Raw genomic sequence first — 14,603 nt, 5'->3', positions numbered from 1 at the left:
GCAGATAGCAGATAAAGGAAGGAACTGAGTACCTAGAGTCTAGCGTTGTAAACAAAGAGGACGAAGGAGCTAAGTGCAGTTTACCAAACACAGAACTAGCAAATCCTGAGAGTCTTTCCATAATATTATTCCTTGAAGGGAACTGGGTAATGAACCAAATTTTAGCCAGAACAGTTTATACAAACACATGTTCTAAATATTGCTACAAAACCATATCTAGGTTGGGTTAAGGATCCAATCAGCACAGGTTTAGAATGTAAAACCTTTTCAAAAGAAATTTTTTTTCCTATGGCATTTTTGCTATCAATAATTTTGGCATGAAAATTAAATTGAAAAGAAAAACTAATTTTCATATTCTGAAATACCATATCAATTCATCACAACAGATCTGAAGTTACAGGATAAAATCTAATTCATGAGTTAGGGTCGTTGAATGCAAAAATATATAAATAACTTGTGCACTTCTCTAATTCAGGAGTGATGGAAAAATCAGGGCAACCAAAGACTCATTTTACTCCCTTTTGGCTGATGTTTGCAGGACCACTCATATCCCAGTTCCTTTAGGAAATATTTCATGGTATTCAAAAAGTGCTAATATTACCACTTCTATTAGGTCAGATAATCCTAAATGGAGTCAATATATTTCATATATTTAAGTCAAAATACTTGAAAACTTAAAAAGTAAGTAAACTTAAAAGTACATTACAGTTATGTAATATACATGAATACATGTTGCATTGACTGATAAAAAGTATCACATTTAAAGGAAGGAAAAGAATTTCAACAATAAAACAGGAAGTGAAAAGCAGCTGTAGTGGTCACTGTCACATGTTCTACTTCCTTAGAGAAAGCCAAAGAAGGAATGGCTGAATCAGACAATGTTAGTGAAACTTTCTATATTTTCAATCTTAAAACTGATTTGGTTTTTCTAGTTACTGTTTGGAAACAAAATAATTTATATGTTTAACTTTCTCTGCTAAGACTTTTATCACCAAGCTAGTTATTGTCTATGTCTAAGAGGATGGTCACATGCACAGAACCAAAATGTTTCAGGTCCTTGATGAGCCTGCTCAGAAAAGCAGCACAGTTGAACCATCCAGAACATCTCAGGCCAGGAATCTGGAAGAGAGCACCTGACTGTCGTTTTCTACCCTGTGATCTTCAGTTAGCAGTGGCCAGCTAGTTTCTGAAAGTCGGGAGCCCTAACATTCCTTTCCAGTCTTCCCCAAATACTTTTATGTAGTGAAGAATGTGAATTTAAAGTATACCCTGCACACTTCCTATGGAACTTTTAGTGAATGCTATGGGTGGAATAGGAACAAAAGGAACCACAGCACAGTTTCACCTGAAATAAGTGTGCAACTAAAAGAACCCAACGTGAAACTAAATGGATATAAGCCATTTAAAGTGGGGGTAAGGATGAAGCAGGGTGGCAACAATGAAAAGAGGACTTAAGGATAGGTAATACAGATGATATAGAGCTAATCACATTGAGAGTCAAAAGATCCTATTTTTTAACTATTGGTTCTCAATAAATAGCCAATCTCTCTCAAAAGAGAGCCAATATCATTTTATGTGTCACTCATGCTTTGGAATCCCAACAGTGTTAGTAGAAACCTGAAGGCAGCCACAGCATCTTAGCCATCTTTGTAACCTTTTACGTTTAGAATGAGGGACAACATATAATGCAGATATCATATGTTGGTAGATTCATTCATTCTTTACTACATTCTTCAGATGTACAAAATTTGTTAAACAAATGTTCAAAAGGCTCTGCAAGGATCTGAGTTTGGCAGCTCACAAGTTGAGGGGAGTCGTGGTGTTCACAGACACAATGCAAGGGCGGAGGCTAAACTGATTACTGGAAGATACCTCACCTTGGAGCTCTTACCTCAGGCTGGTAGAATAAAGTCAAGGTTTTGGAGCAGGGTATAGCAACAGCAAAGGCTTACATTAGTTTGGAGCTCTAAAGTTTACAAAATGCAATTTCACAGCAATTCATTATTCATTCAACAGGCACTTCCTGAGCACACGCTATGTGTCAGGTATCGGACTAAGAATCTACACAGAGTTGAATAACACAAGCATTCCCTTTTCTGTCAGCTCATAATCTAGTGAGGGAGTCAGATAAGTAAAGAGTTGTAGTCCGGTGTGCATGGTGGGAATAAAGAAGAGAAAGCAATTTATTCTGTCTGGGGCTGTGAGAAAAGGGCAAGTATCAAAAAAAGATGACAACCAAGCTGGTCCTTGAAGGATGCTGGAACTAACCCACCAAGGCCTAGTTTTAAAGTGTCACCGCCTTGTCCACGGAGAAAAGAAAGTTTTATAGGAAGCTCAGCTGACTCCTATAAAAATCCAGAGGCAAACATTCTCATTTGCAACCACCCTATTTTACAGAAGGACAAACTGTGACTTAGCAAAAGCGCGAACCCCGGGGTACTACTGTGTGCCAGAGGAGATGCTGGGTCCAGACCGAGGTCGCCAGATTCAGCTCAGTTCCAAGCTCTGCCCCAGTTCTGAGGGGTGTAGAGCACTGGTCTGTGGCAAGGATCTAGAACCCGGAAGCTGGGATGAGGCCTGAGAAGAGAGAGACCCTTCCAACCATCCTCTGGCTCCCTCCGCCGAATTCTCTCGGCCATGTTTGGCAGTCACTCACCCGCCGCTGGGCGAGAGGAAGTCGGTGTCGTCCTCATCGCCGGCACCAAACATCGCGCTGGCTTTCGCCCAGCTTCGGCGAAGAACTCAAAAGTCTCTCCAGGGCCTGTCACCGCCGGCGTCGTAAAATGCCGCGGTGGCGTGCTCTTTTCCGGCAGGAGGAGCAGCCGCAGGGATGCTTTGTAGAGATCTGCCTAGGCTCAGAGAAGGTGGGGCAAAGGCAAATGGGAGGATCTCGCGGGCACACGCGTCGCGTGACGTAAGGTCTCTCCCATCCCGCAGAAGAGAAGGGACTCAGAACTCCGGCGCAGGATTGGTCAACGAGGCAGGGAGGCGGGGCCGGGGCGGGAATCGGCTGTCTCGGTGGCGGTGGTGGACACGTCGCGCCGGCCGGAGGTTGGAGGGGTCTTCTGAGGAGTCCTGAGGGGTTTGTGAGTTAAGGTTCTGTGTGGAGACGCTGGTGGTGGAATTCGACCTGGGAAGGTAAGGCCTCTCCCTTCCCTTCTCACAGCTCAGGCAACCCGTGCCTGAGTTGTCCCTCCGGGACTAGGACCCTCCTTGCCACTTCTCAGCACGGCGAGAAAGGAGCAAGGGCCCCGACTGGATCTCTGGACACCTGAACTTCCGGCCCGGCCTCTGCCGAGACGTGTAAAAGGAATGACCTTGGGGCAGAGTGCTCGGTCCCTCACTTTCCCCGACTATAAAATGGAATGATCCCTCTGCCTCAGTCCCCTGCTGCCGACCTCGCTATTTATTCATCGGGTCATTTGTCCAGTGCTTCCGTTTGCCGAGGGCTCAAGAAGCTTTTAGACCTCAAAGGACATAGAATGCATTCCCCCCTTCTTGTAATCTCAGAGTCTACCGATGGGGAAACGGAGGAGCTAAGCATTTGAGTGACTAGCCGAGGTCACACAGAAAGTAAAGGGCAAACGAGGGTTGGATCCCTGGTCTCTTGATTTAGGGCGTAGTGAACTGATGGATGAGTGAGAACTTGCCAGCCCATTAGCAGTGTGTGCCCCTATGGTGTGATATTACTAGACTGCAGCATACACCTTAAGAGAAGTTGGCCTTCCAGATTCCACCTATATTCCAGGTGAGGTGCAGGACAGCTGGGACATTCTGTCAGTGGGTGATGAAAAGGAGCAAAATTCAAAGGCGGAAAATCCCTAGTCCCAACTTTGACCTGGGTTTTGCTGAGTCTTCCTGCAGTGGTCCTAAGTCAACAGCAATTGTTTCTGTCTAATCTGCCTCCAGTTTCAACCTCCCTGTATTTTACATCAATATTTCTTTGGTTAACCTGATTTAATTCTTGAAACAATCTTGGAGTAGGTCTGGCTAACCCAGACCTACTCCAAGTGTGGATAAACAGGTAATGTCCCAGGGTAGTGTCCATTTCCACAAATCTTGCTGGAGTTCTTTCACTCAGGGCTTCCCCTCTCAATCAGGTTGAAATTACAGATGTCCCTTACCTGAATGTTTTAATCTTTTGGCATGAAATTGAAGCAGAGTGATTGGTACCTCCCTTCCAGAGAACTTTGTACATCTGACACTTCCCATGATCTGCTTTTTTATTGTAATTTGTGTATTTCTTCTAAGTTGTAAGCTTCTTGAGAACAGGAACAAACGTATTCATCTTGTTGTCTCCTGTGTCACAGAGCACATTTATGGCCTTCCTGCCCATAATGGGTTCTCATTAATTCTGTGTTAGATTGAATAATGAAATTCATCCTGGTTCCCTTATTCCTTAATTTATTCTTTTATGATTTTTTTACCCATGTGACCCAGAGAGCCCTGCAATGTCTTTTGCCTTTTATAGGTGGCTTCCAGAAAGATAAAAATGCTGTACTGGCTGTGAACTGCCTAGGTTGCTTGCTCTCTTTTGTAAATTGAAGGTGATTTTTACTCATGTCTAAAGCTCTCAGGGATGGAGAAGGAGGAATAGGATAGCTAGAAATATTCTGTCTCTATAATTTTTGTAAGTAAATTATTACTGTATTATACCGATGAATAGGGCTGTTGTTCTGCATCTTATGTTTATTTTACAAATTAAAATGATGAAAACGGTGAAAGCTGGCAGTGTTAAAACAGTAATGGAACTGGATCTGAGCATTAAAACTGGAACCTGTTGGGGTAGCTCTGTTTAGAATGTGAAGTTGGCTACCTCTCAGGGGGAAAAAAAAAACTGGATAAGTAACAGCCCTTTCTAACCCTTCTCCCCAACACTGCTGTCATTCCAGCACTGAACCATCTGAGTTGTGCCTTTAAAAAAATACCAAAGGAACATCTTTAGCAGGGATGTTTTTATCCAGGATGTTTTCTATAGAGTTTGAATTCAAGGCTCTGCTCTTTTTCTTCTGGCTTTGAAACTTTGTTTCAGTAGTTTTTTTAACTAGGCAGGAACTCTAAAATCTGAATCAACTTTTTTGGTGATTGAGATTCCCTTAACATGAGTACCTAGAACACCATTATGAGAGCACAGCTGCTGGCTCTGACCAGCAGCGTGAGGGGGATAAAGATGGTGGTGAGACTTCTGCCGTCTTTCCTTTCAGGCTTCTAACTGCAAGATTCAGTACACCAAAAAGCTGCTTGTCTTCCTGGATTAGGATTTTTTTTTAGCCTGCTGTAATATTGGACTAGGAATCAAGAGATCTAAATTCCCATCCCAGTTTGAGCCAGTCTTCCTGAGCACCTTGTAGATTCTAAGTACTGCTAGGGATTAAAAGCAAGACACAACACTGATCTCAAGTTTGAATTAAGCATATTTGTTTGTTTACTTAAGTGAACAGCTTTTATATTTATTCATGATATGTATTGACCCCTGAAGACTGCAAGGAACCAGCAAATTTAACAGTTCCTTTCACTATCTCGGACATTTTGCAGTAAAGATGACAGTGTAGGCTAGAATTTTTTTTTTCAATTTTTATATACATATATACCCAAACTAATATGTACTGGTGAATGAAATTTAAAATTAATTGTTTAAATCTATAACCAAATAGATCTCAGGTGTGCTGTTAGGGATATAAATTGGATATAGGTTTGGAGTGGGGGTGGAGGTATAGTATTTTGTTCACTCAGTCACTGAAGGCAAAAGAATGTCTGAAAACCTACACATATAAGAAACTGTGCCTGGTGTTGACTGGGACAGGAAAATGTGTAGGTTATTGTTCCTGTCCTCAAAGTGCCTGTAGTTGAATGTATGATAGAAGTACACAGATAACCGTAATAGTAGACATAGCAAAGTAAATGCCATAAGAAGTAGAAATTAATTATTGTAGGATTTCAAAGGCGGGAGAAATAATTGTATCTAGTTTGGAGGGAGTGTGGGGTTAAATAATAGGTTGTGAAGTTAAGTAGGGTTTCATCAAGTGGAAGTGAGAAATTAGAGGCTTTCCAGGTTGATGGAGCAGCTTTGGCAAAAGCACAAAGGCAGAAAAGATGCACAAATTTTCACAAGACAGGAGTTGCCCTCTTATCTGATATATTTAGGGCCAGTAGTTGGTTAACTGAAAAAGTGAGTTAAAGCAGAGAATCGGTTATTAGTTATACACATTCTTGAACATTTTATTTTAACTTAAAACATAAACATTCCTTTGCTGCTCTTTTAAGGCCTCAGCCTTTTCTAGGTCTCAGAGACCTGCAAACTATCCTTGTGTGCTAAATCTGGTCCCAGCTGGCTGCCTGTTTTTGTAAATGAAGTTTTGGGTTTCTTTTCCTTTTTTTTTAGCACAGTTGTAGGTTTACAGAAATGTAAATAAAGTTTTATTGCAATACACTGCACTCATTTGTTTACATTTTGTCTTTGTCTACCTTCACACTACTAGGCAGATATGAGTAATTGTGCAGACTGTATGGCCTACAGAGCCTAAAATGTGTACTATTTGGCCTTTTACAAAAAAAATTGCCAGCCTCTGGTCTACATAAACTGTGGTAGCTTTAAAAATACCTAATAGTTATTTCAAAGCAGCCTAAGTGTAGAATCTTCGTAGGTTCTTAAGAAGTCTACCCTCCCCACTGTCCAGCTTTTACAGTTGTCTCTCCCACAGCTAACAGAAGGTTTGTGTATATCTATCTGTGTGTCCCACCTTTATCTAGTCTTTCCAAAGCATTCAATTTGTTTTTCATAGAAACAACCACTAGAGAGGCTACATATTATAGTAATTAAATGTTTAAGCTCTGGAGCCAAACTGCTTTGCCAATTATTAGTTGTCTAAGCCTTGAGAAAGTTGCTTAATTTCCTTCCTTCGCAAAGTAGGGTTAATGAGAGAATCCACTTCTAGGATTCTTATGAAGATTATGTGAGTTGAATCATTGTGCCTGGCAAGTAATAAATATTCAATTGTTAGTTGCTATCATTTACCTTTTCTCACTTGTACTTCATTGCTTTACTTGATACTTATGAGATTACATATTTATAATAATAAGCACAACTGGTGTAAATGTGTTTGACTGGCGTAAATGTGTTTGTGAGCAAACACACCCAACACCTTTGACAATCATAATTTCTCAAGCATCCGCTGAAGAGGAGAGCAGAAGTGTTGCTCCCATCACACAGGTCTAGCAACGGTGTTGTCAGGTGTTGTCAGTTAAATCGGTTAAGAGAGTTCTGGTGAATTGTTTGCTAATAAGGCAAAAATATACATAGGGAAGTAGTGAATTAAAATAGAAAAGCAGTTCCGGGCTCTATTTATTGTCAAGTACCTTGAAGATCAAAGTTGAAAGTTTGCACTTAAACCCAGGAGGAAATGGAATATTTTATTTTAAAATAACGTGATTGATAAAAATTTTCAGATGTTTTAGAAATATTTGAAGTAAAAAACAAGGTTCCACTGGCTATACTGCACATGAATAGCCACTTTATTTTTTATAATAGCCTCTAGAATGTGGGGTTGTTGTGAGGATGGAATGAGCTAACGCAGAGTGAACATTGCTTGGGGCACTAGTATTAATCTGATAAAAACCTCAGTCCAGTTTTCCTGTAGATTATAAATTAAATCTTGAGTCAAAGAAAATAAAGCTTCCAGACTGAATGTGAATAAAAGTAAATGGCTGCTCTGAAGCTAATAATTAAACCATATTCCTAAGAGTCTCTGCTCCTTCAGTCTTGTTTCCATATGGCCTCTATTATTGATTACTCTTGGCACCTCCCCTACCAGAACAGAGAGAGTCATCACTGGATAAACAACGGTTTACAGTGACAAGATGACCTCAACCAGTGAAAGATTTCAAGTAAGTCAGTGACTAGACTTACCTCTGCCATCTAAATTTAACAAACCAGGCATGACTGGGGACATGGGGCATAACTGGTGTTGATTCCTGCATGCCCATATGCAGCTCCTAGCACACTGAGACCATTACAAATAAAAAATTCTCAGTAGTTTCTAAGTACACAAGTCATCAAAAGTCTGACACTTAATTAAGTTAAAATAAGAGCTGGTAGCCCTGCACTGTAATTAACACCACAAAAGTGTATGCTTGAAAGTGGCTTAAATGGGCAATGTTATTTTGTGTCTGTTACCACAATACAAAAAAAAAGTTAAAATGAGCAACTTATGCCAAAAGAAACCTTATAATAGGAACTGGGAAGGAAATACTTTTGAAGTTCTATTGCTTTGAATGATATCATTTCATGATTTAGGTAGAGTCCCCAAGCAGAGGAGTGGCCCATCCTTAGGAATGCAAAGCCCTGCGGAGAAGGAAAGGGTTGAGAAGGGCCCACCCGACCTCTTTTCCTTTACACAAAGGCCCTAGGCTTTTGTATACAACCTGCTTTCCTAGACTAAGGACATTAAGGAGATGGAAGCCTGAGAAATAATTTGGAAGGAACACATAAAGATAGCAAAACTAGCAAGGAGTGAAGTGTCAAAGTACTGTTTTTAGCCAGGTTGAGTGTTTCTCTAAGTAGATAGTAGAATTATTATAAAACTATCCTAAGTATTTATATAATTTTGAGGCAGTTGAAAGTGCCTAGAACATAATCATTGAATTTATGAAATGAAAGGCAGAGGAATGCTGCTGACCCTCCACTCATAGGCCCCCACTACCCCTCTCCTACCTCTCTTGGTGGGTTTTTATCAGCTCCTACACAACCCAATTTGTAATCTTAGTACCTTTCATACTGTATTTTGATTATTTGCTTGTTTCCCTCTTCCACTAGACTGGATTCTTGAGGATAAGGGTTCATTATAGTATCTTAACTCATAGGTACATAATAAATATCAAAGAATGAATGACAAGACTGAGTTCCTCATGGTCACACAGGCTTCTGACTACTAGCCCAGTATTTTTTCCATCATACCATCTCCATCTGAGACATTGAACAGCTTTTCTCATTTTTGTTTGCATTCCCTTTGTACATATTCATAAAATTATTCTTTATTAATTAATGTTTTGATGGGGCATAAGTTCCTGTTATCTTCCATAATATATTAAATTGCATTTTCCTAATGTTCCTAGTTCTGCTTCACACCATGTTAATTCCCAATATTATTCCCAGGCAACCCAACAACATTGTCTGCCTTTAATTGTAAGAAGGCAGTTAAAGCAGTACTTTGCCAATGGATATGTATCTGACTAGTTAGAGTTTTTAAATCAAACTGTAAGAGGCTGTGTACTTTAAGTGACATGAAAGTGAGCCCTCTTTTCAGAAATTAATTTTCTCTAAATGTCACATGGCTACTATGTGTGGCAAACTCAGGTCTAAAGCCAAGAGCCTTTGATGCCTAGTCCAGTGCCCTCTCTCAACTCTATCACATTGTCTCTAAAATACTCTAAAGTGTTTCCGTAAATCATGCTCAAGCACTCATGGTTAACAAATTGGCAAGATATAAAGAATCCTATAAGAGGAATGTAAAGGGTGCACCTCGTGATTGCTTTATTCCAGGATGTGGCTAAACCAACAACAAAAGCTGTTGGAGAAATGGAGTATATTAGCTGGGAGATCCACTCCCTGTGGACTTAGACCCTTCTATCATTGCATAACTAAAAGACCTTTTCAGTTTGTTTGTTTGACATATCAAATTTGAGTTGTCCTATTCCGACCAGGCAAATATAAGCTTTTCTAAAGGCTTTGTGAAGAATGAAGTTGTATACTTGATCTTCCTTGTACAGAAGGGTGAGAGTGGGCAAGAGAAATCAGAGCTTCTGTGTTATTTACCACCAAAACCGGATCTGTGAAACTCAAAAAACCGCCTTGCTTAGCTGCTTCCCAGCACACCATCTAGAGAAATGGGAGAGTTGAGGAAGCCTAGCATTATAGAAGCCTTCTATGAAAAGCAGATGTTGTGGGTTCAGTTGACTGAAGAAGTAAGTCAGCTGACATTACTCAATAAAGATGGCCTCAGTCTCCCCATCTGTAAGATGAAGGAGTTGGACTTGATCATAATTTAATTTTTTAAAGGAAATATATTTACCTGGTTCCCAAATCAAAAGGCACATCAAGGATTTTCAGTGAAAATATCTTCCTTCTGTTCCTGCCCACGTCTGACCAGTCCCCCTCCTAGTGGGCACGAATGTTATCACTGTCTGATGTGCCTGCCCTCTCACCACTACAGCCCGGAGGTGGTATAGGTGTTTGCAAGTAATATGTCTCAACTTTCCCATTCTCTACCTTTTGTAAACAAATTATAGCAACAGTGCATCTTGTTCTGCACCTTGCTTTATTTGTTTCAAAATATACCTTGGCAATCATTCTGTATCCATATATAAAGAGGGTCTTCATGCTTATCTATCGCTATAATATATTCATTTTATATGGAAATATGATTATTTATTTAATCAATGCCCTGCCAAAAAAAATTTAGGTTGTATTTTCAGTATTTGCCACTATATGCAATTCTGTGACAAATAACTGTATACATATAACATTTCCTAATGTGCCAGTATATCTGTAGGGATAAATATTTAGGGATGGAATTGTTGGGTCAAAGGGTATGTGCATCAGACTAATTACTAAAGACTCCTGTAGTCTGATATTCTGTGAGATTTTAAAAGAGATGAGAAGGTATCATTTTCATGAAGACATCTTATTTTTAATCTCATTTTTCAGAGACTAAGTCTTATGTAAGGACCAAGTATAGACAACCTTACCAAAATTATGTTAAATTACAGACTTGACAGAAGTCATCTGTAGCATCATTCTATACATTTTTCAAGTGCTTTTCAATATGAAATTATTCAAGAGCTAATTTGCAAGGTGAGTATTTTAAGCTGAGCAAACGGAGACTGTCTCTCAAGTACTTTTACCAATATTTACCTGGTAGAGGATTTGGAAGATTTGCTATCTATTTAGGGAATGAAAATGAAAAGATAAACAAAGAGCCTAACTAATAACTGTCTGCTTATGTGTGTTTTCCAGTGACGACCCAGGATTTTTTGGTGAGTAAAGTGTGTGATAGCTTTGTAAGGTATATATAATACCATAATAATCACTTATCTTTTTGAGGCGCTAAAGACCAACAGGCAGATCAGAATTGTTTCATCCTCTCGTATCTTCTTCACCATACCTACTAACCTTTCTCACCTCCCTCATCCTCTTCTACATACCTCAAACCATTTGTATATGTTGATCTCTGAGATAGCAGATTTAAGCCAGCACCTTCATCCTCTTTATCTCTGAATTCCCTGTAGCCCATGGGACAAAAGTACTTAATAAACATTTGTTGAATTGAGTTGGGGTAGATGTCAAAGTTATCTAGCCTCTACTGTGCTACCCTGTCCAAAACCATATCCTCTTTACCCTGCACAACAAAGGCATACCCTTTCAACCCATCTCTATGTACTTTTTTTTTCTCTTTTTTTTTTTTCTATGTACTTTTAATATGGCTCAGGAAGGGGCAAGGAGCCAAGTTAGTTATCTTAAAGAGGAGTGTGTGTCTGTGTATGTTTAAATAAATGTACACACATATGTATATCCTTCTGATTCCCACTGTCATTCTTTATGGTACAGTTAAACACTTGTAACCTTACTTATTTCACTACACACTAGTGGTGCTTAAGACTTAGACCTACTGAGTAGGAACAACGCAGGAATATGCAAATCAAAAATCAGCAAATGTCTTTTTATTCCCACAAATCTCCTTTTATGTCTGTGAAATCATAAAGACCAAAGTAAATGAATCAAAGTGATGAATATAAGTTCTGGCTTATAAGTGAAGTTGTGCATTTAGAAAAGACCATCTGATTAGTCTTCCTTTTTTCTGTGGGGTAGATTTAATAAACTGTGCTGAAAGATAACCAGGCCCACTGAGCTATAACTCCTTTAAGTTATAGTTGTAGGTAATAGGACTCTAGGCCTAACATGCAGTGCACCTAGGGAGACCTCACCTTTACAAATACAAGCTGTCTTTGATGCCAGATTCCCAGGGAAAATTACTGGTCAGTCATTCAAATTAGATGCCTCACTGGGATTCTTTCTGCCTGTTATTTGGACAAGCTTTCTAGGAACTAGCCATGAAAAGAGTTTCCTTGAGTATGGTTCAGAAATACCATAGGATGCATGGTACAATGTTATAGCTTAGATTAGTTAACTAACCCTTACCTACTCTTAAGAAATTAGACTATAGAAGATATGAAATGGACAAAAACATAATATAATGTATCATGTTTCCACTTCAAATGACATTTTGAGCATATCTCCTTTCCTTCCCAAAGTCCTAGTAAAAAATGACTATAGAATTATAAAGTAGGGGGGAAAAAAACTTATCCTTGGAAAACAGAGAGGAAGGAGCCAGAAACTTTGAGCATTTCAAAGAAAATATGATGCAAATAGGAATCAAATTGAAGAAAATTGCTAAACACCATCTTTCAACATAGGTGAAAGATGGCTCTGGCTATGAAGTCCAGTGGAATGGGCTCACTAGCACACCCCGGAAAACCCTGAGATTCAAAGCAGCGAAGGTTGGAAAGAAGAAGTAATCATGGGCTAATCGATGGAAGACAAATCAAAGGATTTGGGAAATTAGTCCTGTGCCATTTATGTAGTATACTGACTTTAGCATCCTTTCCAAGTGTAAAGAGAACAGTAGACTGGAATATAATAGTGATGAACATTTATCAAAGACTTCCTGTGTTTAAATATTGTGCTAAGTGCTTAAATGCACATTGCCATGAGGTAGGTGCTCTTGTCGCCCCTATTTTAGAGGAAATTAATCTCCTCTTAACTATTACAATATTATTTCAGTGAACTCCTAATAAATAATAACGCCTAAAATGATCCCATGGGGTAGATTACTTTTTTAAAAATTTTTTTTTATTGTCTAATGTAGCATATGCAAAGCAAAGGAAAAAAGCAATAGTTTTTTCAAAGCACTCTTCAACAAGTAGTTACAAGACATTGTAATTCTTAACAGGAAGTTACAGGACAGTCCCAGAGTTTGTCATGGACTACCATACCATCATCTCAGATTTTTCCTTCTGGTAGCTCCAGAACATTGGAGGCTAGAAGGAATAAATATTTTTTTTATCATCACAATTGACTTTTTATGAAAAATAACATATTTTTCTCAAATCACAGCACAGCAATTAGTTGTAGAACAGACCCCAGAGCTCGGCTCGGTCACAACTCCACAACTCCAGCCCTTTACCTCTAGCTGCTCTAAGTAAGATATTGGAGACTGAAAGAAACATCAGTATGATTCAGCAGACATACTTGCCTGTTAAAGCCTACCCTCTCTGCATAGCTCCTCCATCACCCCCTTCCTCCTCCCACTCCCTAGGGGCACTTGGGCTATTCCCATTCCAACCTAGTCACATTGGAAGGGGATGTCAGCAACATGGGTGAGGGGGGTGAAACCAGCCTATGCTCTGGACAGGCTGGCCCCTCTAGGTTTCAGGACTTATCTGGCCCAGTGACCCATCTGGAGGCCATAGGTCTCCAGAAGTTACCCCAGTACATAGTAGGTTACTTTTTTATCCCCATTTTACAGTTGGGGCACAGCAATATTAAGTAATTTGCCCAAGGGCCCACAACCAGTAAGTTCAGTTCTACCAGTTAGAGAATAGGCATAGATCCCCTGAGCACTTGGAGAGCTGCCATAACAAAGAAAGGCAAAATATCTTTTCTACCCACAGCTTCCGTCTACTGTTTTTTATTTTTTGTTTTTTGTTTTTTTGGTGGGCTATTCAGGATCTCATATTAAATTTCCAGTGTCAGAAAGTCAAGGGGTGATGGTTAGGGGCAGATCCTGGCATGGTCAACTGGGAGCAAATCTTAATTTCATGAATCGCACTATTTCTTCACATAGAAAGTCTCAGCAAAACAGTGCACTTCCTGTTTGGAGCTATCTTCCTGGTGGTTCAATCCCTGCATTTCACAACTATTCTAAAAAAATAAACTACAGAAAATACATCATTTCCTTTTCATCTAGGCCTCAGATTTTATTCATTCAGTAAGTAAAAAAAAACAACTTTTCTCAAATCCCAAAGATGAATAATTTGGTATTAAATTCAGTGAAAAACCCAAAAAGGTCTTTGATTATAAGGCAGTATGTGAAAATTTTAAGTGAGACTAAGCTAGGCCTGTACCGTTTTGGGAATTTCAAAATAAACAAATGCTTTATTATAGTTCCTGGTTGAATCTTGGCTTTTTCTTTTCCTTTTTTTTTTTTTCCCCTTTAAACTCTCATTTGTTAAACATCTAGTTCTTAGTTTCTGTGTACTACATATTTGTACTTCTCTGTAATTCATAATAGTGGTTCTCAAATTTTAAAATGCTTAAGAACTACCTGTATTTATGTAGCTTGATAAATATCTAGATTCCAGGGCCCATTCCCCTGAGAGATAATACAGGTGATATGAGTGGGGCTCCATAATCTTCATTTTCTAAACAAACATCTCAGATAATTCAGATTCAGGTAGTCCTTGAACTCTTTGAGAAACACTTGAGTTAGAAGGAAAGTAATTAACATTTATTCTTTACTATGTATGTTATTAATGTGACAGTCATCTTA

The 14,603-nt window shown here is 39.2% G+C and overlaps 2 protein-coding genes across 5 annotated transcripts in view; one reads left to right on the top strand and one right to left on the bottom strand.

The window, feature by feature from the left end:
- FKBP15 (FKBP prolyl isomerase family member 15) overlaps positions 1-2,859 on the bottom strand; it is a 92,452-nt gene extending 89,593 nt beyond the window's left edge. For both annotated transcript variants that reach the window (XM_077142799.1, XM_077142798.1), the window contains exon 1: positions 2,657-2,859. In XM_077142799.1, coding sequence (XP_076998914.1) covers positions 2,657-2,709 — 53 coding nt within the window. In that variant the 5' untranslated portion in view covers positions 2,710-2,859. The remainder of the gene's footprint in view (positions 1-2,656) is intronic.
- Positions 2,860-2,975: 116 nt separating this feature from the next.
- Positions 2,976-14,603, top strand: part of SLC31A1 (solute carrier family 31 member 1) — a 35,145-nt gene continuing 23,517 nt past the window's right edge. For all 3 annotated transcript variants that reach the window (XM_077142805.1, XM_077142806.1, XM_077142809.1), the window contains exon 1: positions 2,976-3,138. The gene's annotated coding sequence lies outside the window, so the exon portion shown is untranslated. The remainder of the gene's footprint in view (positions 3,139-14,603) is intronic.

This window comes from Tamandua tetradactyla, chromosome 2 (genome assembly GCF_023851605.1).
Source record: "Tamandua tetradactyla isolate mTamTet1 chromosome 2, mTamTet1.pri, whole genome shotgun sequence".
In the NCBI taxonomy this organism is placed as follows: domain Eukaryota; kingdom Metazoa; phylum Chordata; class Mammalia; order Pilosa; family Myrmecophagidae; genus Tamandua; species Tamandua tetradactyla.
The sequence above is the reverse complement of the archived record's forward strand: the minus strand, read 5'-3'. Positions and strand labels throughout refer to the sequence as shown.